The sequence below is a fragment of the Gavialis gangeticus genome, unplaced genomic scaffold (assembly GCF_001723915.1).
Source record: "Gavialis gangeticus isolate Ggan-Ray unplaced genomic scaffold, GavGan_comp1, whole genome shotgun sequence".
Taxonomy (NCBI): Eukaryota; Metazoa; Chordata; order Crocodylia; family Gavialidae; genus Gavialis; species Gavialis gangeticus.
This window is the reverse complement of record NW_017729031.1, coordinates 17,992,575-18,006,666: the sequence shown is the minus strand read 5'-3', so window position 1 is coordinate 18,006,666 and position 14,092 is coordinate 17,992,575. Positions and strand designations below refer to the sequence as shown.

The 14,092-nt window shown below is 40.9% G+C and overlaps 1 protein-coding gene across 1 annotated transcript in view; it reads right to left on the bottom strand.

Moving 5' to 3' along the window:
- LOC109301348 (von Willebrand factor D and EGF domain-containing protein-like) overlaps positions 1-14,092 on the bottom strand; it is a 451,201-nt gene that overhangs the window by 263,831 nt on the left and 173,278 nt on the right. Inside the window, exons 3-5 of the mRNA XM_019522467.1 lie at positions 12,915-13,143; positions 8,843-8,899; positions 7,608-7,840 (exon numbers count right to left, since the gene is read on the bottom strand). Coding sequence (XP_019378012.1) covers positions 7,608-7,840; positions 8,843-8,899; positions 12,915-13,143 — 519 coding nt within the window. The remainder of the gene's footprint in view (positions 1-7,607; positions 7,841-8,842; positions 8,900-12,914; positions 13,144-14,092) is intronic.

The window sequence follows — 14,092 nt, the reverse complement described above, 5'->3', positions numbered from 1 at the left end:
AAGCATCTATGGATGCAAGCCAGTGTTTTGCTTGCTTTACTAGCCGCAGCATCACATTGCAGGCTCACATTCATCTTGTGGTCAATGATGACCCTCAAATCTCTTTCTTCCATAGTGCTAGTCAGCATAGCACTGCTGAGCCTATAAGAATGCTGCAGGTTTTTTTTCCCCAAGGTGGAGAACCTTGTATTTTTTGGTGTTAAACACCATCAGGTTCTCATCCATCCATTTGCTGAGCCTGTCCAGGTCAGCCTGGATCACCTGCCTGTCTTCTGGCATGGATGCTTTGCCCCAAAGTTTGGTGTCATCGGCGAACTTGGCCAGTCCACTTCTGACTCCAGTGTCCACATCATTAATGAAGATGTTGAACAATATGGGTCCAAGGACAGAGCCTTGGGGGACCCCACTGGTCACAGGGCACCATGATGAGTGACTTCCATCAATTACTACCCTCTGGGTCTGACCACGGAGCCAATTTCCCAGCCAGTGGATCATGGTGGACCCAAGGCCACAATTGGCCAGTTTTGCCAAGAGGTGATCATGGGATACCAGATCAAAGGCTTTTTTGAAGTCAAGATATATGACATCAATCTCTTCTGAGTTTGGCTTTTCGTAACAGGAATAAGCATTCCTTTGGTGCTATTGAATCATAGGTTTTCAACTCTTGTGTATTTCAATAATTTTCCTCTAAAGGTATTTCTCCCTATTTAATTCTTGTTAGTGTTAAGTATTTATTATTAATCAGGATGGCATTGTTCTTTAAACGCTCACACTCAGTCCATGCAATGTTAAAGAAGATTTTCTGGGATGGTAGACAGTGACTGCTAATGTTTTACTTTTTGTCACAGCTGCTACAGTGGGAAAAGTCTTCACAGAATAAAGATTTGACCGATTGTTGGCAGCAGAAAAAGAGAAAATGTCATTTCCCTTAGTGAGAAACATTACTCAACTACCAATGTCAGTGAATGAATCTAATACATCTGCATTGCAGATGCTCTATTTACACTGACCCTGGTAACGCTTGCTGGGGGGTTTGTTCAACTTGTTGAACTTCTTGGTTCAACAGCTTTAGTCAAGAATATTAAAATGGTGGCTTCCATCTGAAAATACCAGTGTATTTGAGAAGAGGATGGTATGTACTTTATATTCTGTAGGTGGAACAAAACACAAAGAAGTTTTATGTTCGTCTGTAACTATAGTTGAAATACCTCTAAAATATCATCTCATCATTCTCATGTATTTTTTTGGCAAATCAAGAATAATCAACCAAGTAGAGTAGGCATCTTGGGTGGGTTGAATAAGATCTGTAGGTCATGTGAAGAGCAGTATATTTGTAAATTGGAAATATATGGACACGTCTTGTGTTATACCATTACATTTTATCCCTATCTTTTTTATAGTTCATCTTTCCTTTTAGTTTCTACCTTACCTTGTTAGGTGTACATTCATTTCACAATCATCAGATATGTTTATTGGCCACTGAGCTACAGGCTGACAGTTTGTCAGATAATTATTATGATAGTACCTCTCAGGAGTTTTTTGCCTTCAGCTAAATACTAGCTCTTCTCCACTTCTGCAATCAACTTTTTTTTTTTTTTTCCATATCCATGTATCATTTAAAGCAAAAAGATAACAACACTGACGGCACTCTGCTGACAGCATTGACAGGTTGGGCGGTATTATTCACAAACTCTTCAAATCATTTTAAAATGCAATTATATATTATCCTCTATTTTAAAGAAGCAGCAATCTGTTAAGGAAATTTCAGACACAGTAATTCAATTGTTTCTGGTTGTGATTTGCTTCCGCTCTTTTATGTCCCTGAAATGATTTCTAGAGGGCAAAAAAAGGTAAAAATACCTACAAAATAAAAAGTGCTAAAACAAAAAATGCCTTATTTTTTGAAACTTTAATGCTGACTTATCTCATTTCTTCAGATTCCCAGTGATTTCTTCAGATTCACTCCCATTTCACTTTGAAGTCAGTGTGAACAGTACATTTACGAAAAGCCAATATTGACCCAATAACAGTAGGGACCACTGATTCCATCTTAGGCTTTTTGAATGTCTGTACCTAGCCACAATCTAAATTATGCGGTTTTCTGTAAGCAGCGTGGTTTAGATGCAGAATACACACATTTGCCCCACATTTGTAAAGCTTATACCAGGTCCCACCATTTTTAACCCAGTCTTGTGTGCTGTACTTCTGTTATGGGTATAGACGAGTTTTGTGTGTTGAAATTATGTTCTGTTACAGGTATAGACCAATTTCTGATCTCTTTCATACTGGTAAAAAGTAATGTCTGTATCTGGCCTGAATGATTGGATCTGGGATTTGGTTGAGTGATTATTAATTTCTAAGCAGGATTTGTCATGCACATTGACAGCTTTCCCTCAACATCTTTCATCAGCATCTCCATGATGTCTTGTTTTATTGTTAGGGCTGGGGGGGGAGGAACTGCTTTTTTTTAACTCTATTTCTGTAAAATGTGAGAATTCCAAAGTGTCGCAAGTAAATTTTGACTTCAGGTTACATAATTCATTTTGAACTGGAAAAGTTATGCTCTGTTAATTTTTTTCACTCATCATTACTATTGAAAGTAACATCTTTGGCATTTGGGTGTTTTTCATAGAAGCCCAGTTGACAGGATTGTGGCTGCTCATAAAATACGGTTTTACCCAATTTCTTCTTAAAATGGGGCACTTTTACATAATAGCATTAGCCTCATTGCTGGGGCATTTGCCAATGAAAGGAGAGACCTAGGTTCTGTTTACTCCTCAGTTTACATGGGGTCCAAACCCTCATCAGGACTATCAGACTGTTGAACTGGTGCCATTGTGTAGACGGGAATACAATATTTATGGGGACAGAGAGAATGTACAAGTGGAAACATGAGCCTATTGCCAGATATATCCGATGAAGTAGACTGTTGCCCACAAAAGCTCATGCCTCTCTGAACTTGTTAGTCTCTGCCCTAGGTTCTGCCTGATTTCATACTAAACACCTCTGTGCTCTAGATAAGGAAATAGTTAAACATGGGAAAACTTCTTTCCTCATCTATTTTGAGTGGAAATTAAACAGTTCTATTTTGACTGTTAAAGCAGAATAGAAATGAGTTTACTTGCTTTTCACTAGGTTCTCTTTTTGTGGTGTAATGCATCAGCAAGGACACATCTAGCACCGACCTCAGAAAGGCCAGTTCTTCTTAAACATTTTATTTTACAGTGTGTATCATAGTTTATGTATGGTGACAATTGCTTCTCACCATGTGAACTTTCAGACTGCTGTGCTGAGCAAAATCTGCTCAGTTTTCTTCTAAATACCCTTTTTTCTTAACATAACTCATTGCTCACACTGTGCTTACTGTAATGTGTAGATGGCTATGCCTATAGGAATGGAATAACCTCTGTCGATATCACATAAATACAGGTTAGGAATGCTAGGATTTTGAATCAGATGGAATGGGCTTCTCTCAGTGTTCATGTAGAAATAGAAGCATATTGTGGATGTATTTAAGTTTGCAATAGTTTTATTATACTATGCTTCCAAAAACATTTTCTGAAACAAGGAAATAAGAGCCTAAAGTTGGAGGAATGCACATGAGTACTATGAAGAAATATCTTTGGCTGTTTAGACAAAAGAGAAGTCGATAGAAGTTCAACAACATTGGCTCACTAAATCTCAATTACTCCGTAAGGTCCTATTAAAGCTATTATATAGTTCCAATATATATTAAAACTTATTGATGGAAATTCTATTATGTGCCTTATCGTATTACCTGGAGACTTTGTGATGAATGAAAAATAGTGTAGATATCAATCGCCTGAAAGGCGATTTCATTTCTTTTCCTCTTGGCTACATTACATAAAAGAGTGAAAGGAGAAGATGCTCATTTCAGACTAATATTATAAATAATATAATTCCAAATTCCTCAGCAGAAGCATTAAGGCCAAATTCAGACCATGTACTAGTAGATAAAAAGTAGAGTGAGCACGGATGATTGTAGCATTGTTGCTGCTATTCTAGGACTAAATTTCTCCCATTAGTGGCACATTCTGTTCTATTTTGTTCCTATGCACTTATTTTTGAGAGAAAAATTAAGTTCTTAGGTTTCCTCTCTCTGATAACAAAAGGATTTGGCAAAAACAGTCAGCAGAGGCACTTCACCTATTAGCTTTTGTCTTGAGCCCCTGTCATTTGTGTTCTGAGCTTGGTTTAAAGCTAAGCTGGCCAACTGAAATCCCTCCAGTCATTGCTGCTTCAGCCCAATGACAACATGTAGAGGGTGCACGGGGGTGCACATGCACCCCCTGAAAGCACTGGTGCACCCCCTGACAGGCCATGCTCTCCACTTAGGCGATGGGCAGGGGGGGCTGGTGGGAGTGCCAGTGGCCACTTCTGGAAGCGCCGCAGCCACTTCTAGAAGCTGGTGAGTGAGATTGTCTATGGGGTGACCCCCGCCCTGCCCAGTTGGTGAGATTGGCTGCGGGGGGACCCCCCCCGGTCGCTGACTGGTCACTGGGGCGGTATGTGCCCTCCCTGTGTAAGGCGACACCAGTCACCCATGCTTCAGCTCCTTGTACCTACAGAGGCTACATACAGAAATTCACTTTCTACTGGGAGAATCGCTGTTCTTTTGGTAGAAACCAAAAGTGTACAGGCACTCAGGCTTTTTCTCCCAGGGAAAAAATGGCTGCTCCAGGGGAAAAATATCCCCGGAGCAACCAGGGTTAAGTCACTCCTGGCAGAGTTTTTGTAGGAAGACTGGAATCACCATAGTCCTGTCCCTCACCCCTGAGAAGGAGTGGGAGGGAGGGAGCATCTCCCACCCCTCCTGTAGACCGGGAAGGGAAGCTTCTCTTCCCTGCTTCTTGCACCACAGTTCTTGTTATGAGCAGCTTTGCTGAAGAGGTTCCTCTACTTGGCTGCCAGGCACTGGAGGGTAAGCAGCAGGGAGAAGCTCATCCCCCTGCCTGCTTCTCACACTAGAGTTCTCAGCATGAGAAGCAAGCAGGGGCACCAAGAGGCTGAGCACAGGGGGTGGCAGTGTCCCCTGCCAGCTTTCCTTTGCCCCCCAGCAGAGTTGGGGGGGGGGCAGGAAGCCAGTCAGGGGCAACCAGGCGGAGGAAAGCCTCCCCAAGCCTTGCTTTATCCCCTTGGCTGCCTGCACCAGGAACAGAGCAAAGGGAGAGAGTCTGTGAGCCCTCACCTGCTTGTCACACCTGAGTCCCAGGAATAAGAAGCAGGCAGGGGGGTTGCCCTGATGCTTCCTCCACTTTGCTCCAAAAGATGGGGAGCAGAGTGGAAGAGCAGCTCTTCCAGACTAGGGAGCTTTGCCCCGCCACTCCTTTTCCAACCTGGTGAGACAGGGAGTAGCAAGGTACAGCCCACAGTCCATGGCCCCTTCCCTAAGCCAGGGAAGTTCCTGGCTTGAGGAAGGGGCTGAAGGCATGCCTCAAGGCTCCCTATCCCTCTCACACCAGTCAGAGAGGGGAGAGGAGAGGAGTACCTGCTACTGACCCCTGCCTCTTCCCATGGTAGGACACTGCCCTGCTTCAGGTAGGGGCTGGGGGCTTTGCCCCATGCTCTCTCTGCTCCAGTCCCAGAGACAGGGAGCAGAGTGAAGGAGGCAAATCCTTGTTGTTCCTCAGAGCCCAGTTGGGGCAGGTGTAGAGACTCTTTCCCCCTTGCTCCACAGCCCCCTGCAGAGTGGAAGTAGTGGAGTAGGCATTGCTCTGCTCACCTTGCCCACACTAGAACCAGCCTGGTTTTGGAAGGCACAGAGAGAAGGGGAGAGGGAGCAGCTACAAAGTGAATGTCTGTACAGCTCCCTCTCCTACAAAGATTTCTGTTGGGGGAAATTTCTGAGAAATGTTCCCTAATGGAAAAACATCTGTACTCAGTCAGGGTTGAATCTGGTTCTTTGGATTTGATTCTCTTCTCATTTACACCAGTTTACATTGGCATAACTAATGACATGCATAACATTTCTCCTAATTGATAGCATTCTTAGTTAAAGGAGAATCTGTTTTCTCACAATTTTTATTAGGAACCCAAGGTGGAACAGCTTAAAACACTTTTTCAAATCTTTATTTTTGTAAAACATTTTAGACTAAACTCCATGTTATAGCTGAAGCTTTCTTGCATGGCTCTCACCACTGACAATTTGGGGATAATTATAATTATTCAAATAGACCATGAAGAGCTTCTAAAAAAATTCTAGCAGTGAACTGAACATTTCATTCTCATTAAGATTGCTAAATTAAACACGTGGATTTTAGAAGAGGACAATGAAGGGCTAATTTCCATATCATAAAAATGGAAGTCTATAAAGACTTGGGGATGTTACTAGTTAAGAAAACTACCCATTTCTGAATCCCTCCAGGATTGCTTACATCTAGATTTGAACTGATTGGAAGTGAAATTATGTTGATGACAATAGATAGCTCGATGTAACAAAACTCACCACAAAAACTGGCAGAATTAATTTGTCTGCCTCGTATCAGCTCAAAAGAATCAGTCAGATTACAAATGCAGGTGGCATAATTATGAGAAGAACCTAGCAAAACTGTCCAGATTTAGCTGTGCTATAAATGGCTAACCTTTGTAAGGACTGGTATAAGCTTCACATTTTTAAATGTCTCAAATGAAAAAAAGATTCAAAACACCTAGGCTATTTCCAGCATGCCTTAATATAGGACTGTTAAATCTGTTTATTCTTCCAGTATCTATAATATGACTAATGGTTTTGTTTTTATAATTTAAATTTAAAAGTCAGGTTTCTGGACTGTGGAAAGCCATCAATTCATATATGACTCAAACTTTTCACACTTTGGATTGTCTTCTGTATTTTTGCTGCTATTGTTAAAACTAGACCTGTATTCCTGTATAACCCAACAGATGCAGTGCTTAAAGATGGTTTTGTAGGGAATGCTACCTGTCAGCATACAATAGAACTAAAGACTCACAATCAGAGTGGCAGACAGCTATCTTAAAAAATCCTATAAAGTAAATCTTCCTCCATTTTAAAATGTACCATCTTTCTTTTCTCTGGAAGATTTTTTTTTTTGTATTTGGTCTGTGAGTATGAAATTACCCTGTATACTACCTATTCAGTCTATGTAGTTACACTGGTGAGAGATTGGAGAAATGCTGTCTGTATTTTTCCTAACTCACATGTGCACGTACACATGCATGCACACGTACACAGATGCATTGCATATATATCTTACTTATGCCAATTAAATGGCATTCAAACTGAAGCACATCTATCAAATATTCAAGGTGTATTTGCTTAGTACATAAACAGTTAAGTGTTTTTGTTCTAGAGCCAGAGAATGTGAGTGCATTATGTCATTAATGAAAATATTAAGAAAAATTGTAAAATGAAGGGCTTACTTTACATAAAGGTTATGGGTTCTGCCTTGACAAATGGAATTTAATAATCCTGGTTTGAAATATACTTCTATCTGGACAAGTTCTTTTACAATAGATGTAAATATAGCTAGTGGAGAATAAAATTAATAAAAGTGAAAGGAAAATTCTAAACAGGGATTTGGTTCCTCTTGAGTGTTTGACCTTGTTTGCTGAGTTCAGGACAGCATTACCGTTACTCCCAATCTGAAATTAACTCCATCCATCTCTACATAGGAGAATGTCTGCAGAGTTGTGTCACGATGAATCTGTTCTTTCATGCTGGATGCAGAATGGCGTGACCAGACCACCACGTAGTGCAAAGGCTGAGTTGAGGAAGGATGGCTGTAAGCACACTTGAGATGGACATTGCCTCTCACAAGCTCAGCAGTAATCCCTGGTTGCAAAATCAGGGCTGGGAATTTTTCTGGAAAAAGAAGTGATATGCTGCAGACATTGATAGTAGCCTATTTCTTCCTTAATCACGTAAATATGAACATTGTGAAATGTTAAAGAAACATTGCATTGCATATATCTGTAAGGGCCTTGCGACATGGTAAGTTTAAGCATCTTCTAGAGCTCTTAACCCCTGGATTTGCTGCACATTAACACCTTTAGGTGGTTTAAAGCACTCATGGTTTGGCTTAAAGCTACACCACTCCAGGGCAGAATTACCTCTAATCCACCTAATTTTGCTGCTGTTCTATTATGGTGTGGCCACTCCCTACAGCAGTTTCACCCAAGATGAAGCTCTCCAGCATCCCAGGATGCAATGGCCCTTTCTGAATGGGGATGCTGGGGCACAACAGGCCAGGCATGGTGCCTCGCCCCCTGGGGACATCAGACAGAATGAACGCCGCAGCTCTTGAGCACCTGGCAGCTGTGGTGCCTCCTGCTATTGCCTGGACTGACTCCCTGCTTGAGATCTGAGAGGTCCAATCCTTTTTTTTTCCTCTGGAGCTCTAGCAGTAAGCCAGTCTGGGTAGTGACAGGAGGCACCGCAGCCACTGCGCGCCCCAGGGCAGTGGCCTTTGTTTTGCCTGGGCTGGAGCAGCAAACTGGTCCTGTCCCTGCTCACCAGGCCTATAGTGGCAAGTCATAGCTGTGCAGGTGATGGACAGCCAGAGACAGTTTTCCACCTTAAGGTAAGGTTTTTCCACCTTAAGTTGATGGACTCCACTCAGTCAGTCAACATTTAGCTGATTAACATTTGCACGGGTTTCAGCATAAAGTGTAACAAGACCCTAATTCAATTGTTTTATTATATAAGAAGCAAAAAAATAAAAATAAAATAGAATAAAAAGCAAGAATGTAGGTAATCTGTTCAAAAATACTAACCCCATTTGTCCAGGACTGTATACATAGAAGAACATGTTTTAGAAACAAAGTATGCAACACATTTGGTGCTAGATAATGTCAATATTATTACCCTGGCAAATTCCTTCACCTTCAGATTCCCCAGGAGCACAGACTTTTGGTTTTAACTCTGCAACAAAAATAGAAGAGATACAAGAAGTCAGTATGCTGCAGTGATGACAAAGTGATACCCTGTTGACCCATAAATAATCTCTAAGTCATTGCTCATGGAATGAACAGCATTTCCACGTTCTTTGAGGCTGTATGTGGCATGTGTTGTGGTAGACTGACTGGCAAGGAACATGTTAGATTCCTAGATAGCTTCTTTTCTCCAAGCTCTGAGTAGCTACTAGTACTCTAAAAATACGTCTTGCTTCCTCTATGCTTCAACAAATAATTTGATTTCAATTTTCTCCCTAAAATTTAAGAGATATAATAATAATATTGCACTGTATTTCACTGTCCTTTGAACTCTAGGGCCACATCCAGAAAAGCGTGGCTGTGCAGCATGTGATGCTGCAGACCTGTCTGTGGTGCCACACACTGCATATTTAGGTGTAGCAATAGGGGGTGAGGGGGTTGACTCTAGGAGATCCTGGGGTAAAAAAAAAAAAATGCACACAGAAAAAGACCAGGGTAGTTCACATGGTGGCACTGCGCACTGTCCAAAATTGGAGCCTGGCTGGTTGAAGCTGTGCTCTGGCTGCCGGCTAGGCTCCTGGCTGCTGGAGCGCTATGGCTGAAGCTCCCTGAGACCCCTATGACCCTAGGTAAGGCTACTGGGGCCAGCCTCCCCTACCCCACCTGGGGTAACCTGTCATGCGCCACAAGGTGTGTTGCCACTTTTTGTCCCTAGGGAAACAAATGTCTGCACTCAGGTAGATGCAGCCTAGAGGTCTAAGTTCAAATGGAACACAGAACTGGTTCAGGTTCTTTGAAGGAATAAATTAATGAGCTTTCTGGAAGAATACAGAAAATGTTATTAATGCCCAAAAGAATAAACCATAAGGCAGTTTTATCAGAATGAAGAATGTACATGTTAATGTCTATTTAGGACAAATAGCAATAAGGTAGGAAGATGGAAAAATAGTTTTTCAAAATAGGGAATACATGGATATTGTTTGTATTTATTATATTCTTAGGAAAATTGCTTCAAACTATGGCTCAGATCATGACTTCCTCCAGAAAATCACACAAGAAGGGCAAAATTAGGTAATCAACTTGCAGAAGCATCTGAGCAAGATTTGTTATGCACACATACACATAGTCACTCATATCACTTCCCCAGATCTGATCTCTTTCTGATGCTCAAACTCCAAATGCATGAAGGTTTTGGAGTTTTTCATATTGAATATGGGAGAATTTTGCCTCTAAGGCACTTAGGCATGAGACTTTTAGAGCCAGAGGCTATGTTATTGAGGGGCTCATGTGGTAATTACTTACAATTTAGATATTGAAGAAAGATTAACTCTGTGAGACCCCTTGGCTGTGAGTGGTTTCTGAACAGCACATGGTACCAGGAGTCAAAGAAACCAAGAAAATATCCTAAATAATGACACGGTTGACAGTTCCAGCAAAAAGGAAAGTTCTTTTGTTTCTGACAATAGCTGGTTTTGAAGAACTTGAAAATTGAATAATGTTCAGTTAACATGGGAACAAAATTTGATGAAGCTTCCCTGAGGGTATCTCCTGCTCTACTTGGAAGATCCATTCTGACATGGTTGAGAGTCAAGGCAGATGCTTCCTTATGGGGTATGTACAAACGTTACTTTTAGATTGATCTAACCGAGGTTAGATCAATCTAAATACCTGGCCATGCAGGCATTCACAGAGCTTAAATCATCTTGAAAATGGTGCACCTGATTTAAATTAGTTCACCTCAGAAGGTGAATTAGTATTAGACCGGCCTGGGTTAACATGATATAAATGGGTTAACCTAGCCGAACAACTGCCTGCATTCATCACAGCCTATCCCCAAGGATGAAGTCCAACCACTCACCTCAGCCCCCATTCTATGCTGTTTTAACCCCCACCCCACACCTTCCCATTGACCCACAAGCCCTGCTAGACCTGCCCCCCCCCCAGTCCTGCCAAGCCTTGCCTCCCAATTTATGTCTGACTGCGTGGGTAAATGCTTGCATGCGTAACCTGAGTTGGGTGATTCAAATGCTTGTTTGCACCCATGGGACTACACTGCCTCATTCCAGGGTTTAGTACATGAGGAGCAAGGACAGAAGGGCTAGACATGCTGCCAAAGTGGCGTAGATGTGATATTTAATAGATCGATTCAAAGTAAGTATTGCAAATTCTGTATTAGGTTAATGTTGTTAGTTAATGGTCTATATGTTGTCATGAAAGTATGGAGAAATGTACAAGAGCATATGCACTGCAGTGGACCTCTGTAAGAGTCCTTCACTCTGAGTCATTGCTGAGTAGCATAAGTTACTCTGCATCAGGTCTAGTCTGTTCATGAAGAGGATACGTGACATACCAAGCGACACTAAAACTCTGAAGTTAAGCCCCTGGGCAGCTTTGTAAGTCATTATTCAACTTTTTGAAACTTCATCTATGATATCAGGGAGCACAATGGGGGTATTACTCATACAGTTCCTTCATGGTCCAGTTTTTCACTCAGGAACTTTGATTGGTGGGTTTTAAATTCTCTTTGTTGGAGAAGACTGTCCCAATGCTGGAAACACTCCCTTTTACATTTAACAGAGAGTGAAATGCAGGTGCCAGTACTTGCTGTGGTTGCATACTTGACCCAGATATGAGATGCCAAACCTCAGTAGTGTATGTAGGGATAAAATATTAAATCTGTAGCCTAGAGGAAAAGTAGAATATAGAGTTTTTCTCCCAACTAAAAAGTGGGATGCTCACTCTGAAGAGCCAGAGCTTATGTTGGACCTTGCTTGACAGAAAGGCTGGGAAAGTTTATAAAGATTATTGACATTTTCAGCTGGAAAAAAAAATAAATATTTTTTTTCCAGAAAAAATGTGATAGAATTGTCACTTCTTAGAAACAATCCAGATGATTTAAACATATTTTAATCTAAAATTTTCATTTCATGCTTATGGGGAAATTCCTACTTTCCTTTAGTTTTTTTATTTCTTCTTTTTTTCATTTTTTGAATGGAAAGTTTACAATATTCAAGAAATGGAGAAAGAAATCCTTTTTTTGCCTTGGGAGGTAAAAAAATCCCATGGGTTTCTTTCCCCATTTTTCCTCAACTTTTGTTTGGAAAACTTAAAAAGTGAGAGACAGGAAAAAGATGAAAAAGCAACATTTCAATGGAATGAAACAAATTTCCAAATACAACTTGGAAATCACTTCATTTATAGAATTCAGTTTTGATTTGTTAATTTTAAAACAGAAAAAATGAACTATTTAAGAAAGACAAAATCTGTATATTTATTTCAAAATAGCTCTCTAACAGCATGAATTGCTCTTTCAAAACATTTTTCCTAAGGGAAATGTGGTAACGAGTTTCTTAGTGTGTCATGTCCATGTCCACATCTGAAAATAAAGATATGTTTTTCTTTAAGAAAGAGCTCTTCCTTTTAACTGAATCTATACGCACCTGAACAGTCAGAGTTCAGAAGGTTTAACTGAGTGAATAATTTCTTTCTGCTATTTCTTTGTTTCCTAGTTACAGAACAGAGGTTGGATCTTTTGTAGTAGGCTAGCAATTATTTCTGACTAGAGTAATTTTATAAATGCTATGACAATCTGTAATCAGATTTGCTTTCCCTTCCAAGGCTTCAAAATGATCCTTCTGTATGGGGATATTTAAGATAAGAGCAAACCTTAGATATGGTACCTCAAAAACAAACTAGCTAGTTTTACATCTTCAAGACACAGCAATGACAAAGACGATAGTAAAGGTTACATGTGAACTGCAGCCAAGCTAAGAACACTTCAGTTTATACATACCAGATTACATTTTGCACTGGCAATAATAGCTGTGCTTCAGAAACAGCTTGGACTAAGGCTGATTTATTTGCTACATAGACTGCACCTTACTTGAAGTAATACTTGACTTGCAAGGTCAGTAAGATGTGTATTTCAATACCAGGACCTTTGAACACAGAGCAGAAGAGGCATATACAGTCTTACTGATAAATTCATTCTTTACTAAACCTACCTTCTGCACAATAACCCATGCATCCCTGAGTGGGCTGCAAAAGATAAACAAAGAATCCACCGCAGTTTCTAACTGAAATAGGTATTCGGAACAAGCAGCAGTCTTTGGTGCTCCCAAAGAAGAATTGCCACGTAGCGCAGGCCATGAGCTGCTTTCTTTCACCAGGAAGAGGGAGGGTATCTGATTTCAGGGAAAGCCACACTGGAGCTTGTGTTCCACATTTATTCATCTGAGGATGAGCATAAAAGGAGTCATTTCCAGCACTCTGGATATAATCACTTAAAACAGACATGTTTGTTTACTAAAAATAGGAGTTCAGGGCAGAGGGAAAAAAAAAGTACATTTCATTGAAAAGGGAAGGTCAGTTTAGCCATGTATCATTTCTATATCCCGTTGCTACCTGTAAGCTCAGAAATATCTTATACTCCTATTTATGTGTCTACGAAAGAGTTGACGGGGCTTTAAATGGAGCCAAAGAGCTGGATTTGCTGGTCTGTCCGAGTTCATTTCATGCCAAGTAAACTGTGAGACAAAACCTTTTCCCCAGCATAATGGAATGCCTTTTAGGGAAGGATTGAGGGCAGGGATGGGGGTGTAGAGAGACCACGACAGGACAGAGTTCTACCATACCTGATCCCTTGCTGCTTTGGATCTTACACCAACAGCAGGGTTTGAATACGTTGCTTCTGCTCTGACTGCCGTTGAATCCCTGCAGTCTTCATTGTGTACAATGCCAGAGAACTGGAGCAGGGATAGATACAGCAGGGTGCCTTTTTTTCTTTGAGTATTCAATGGGTTTATGAGTAAATTAAATGCATCGGGTATGGGAAGTATTGAACAAGGAAACTAGAAAGTATATGTTGAAACAGGGCGGTGGGCCCTGTAGTATATGCATGTAACATGATACATTTCTTGGGGCCCTTTTAGAATTGAAAGCCGTAGACCTGGAGAGATGACTAGGAGCAAAAATATCACTTAAGGAAACTTACGAGAAGAAAGACTCAAGGCAGGGCAAGTCACAGAGGGAATGCTATCATGGGAGCCAGGGAGGGATTTTGAAAGGTAAAGTGTTTCCTTTGTATACCTAGCTGATAAGAAGGTCTTGTTGCTGGATAATATTCAATACTTTGAATTTATTTGTTCTGGCTTTGATGGTCACCTCCCCCCTTCTTTTTCCT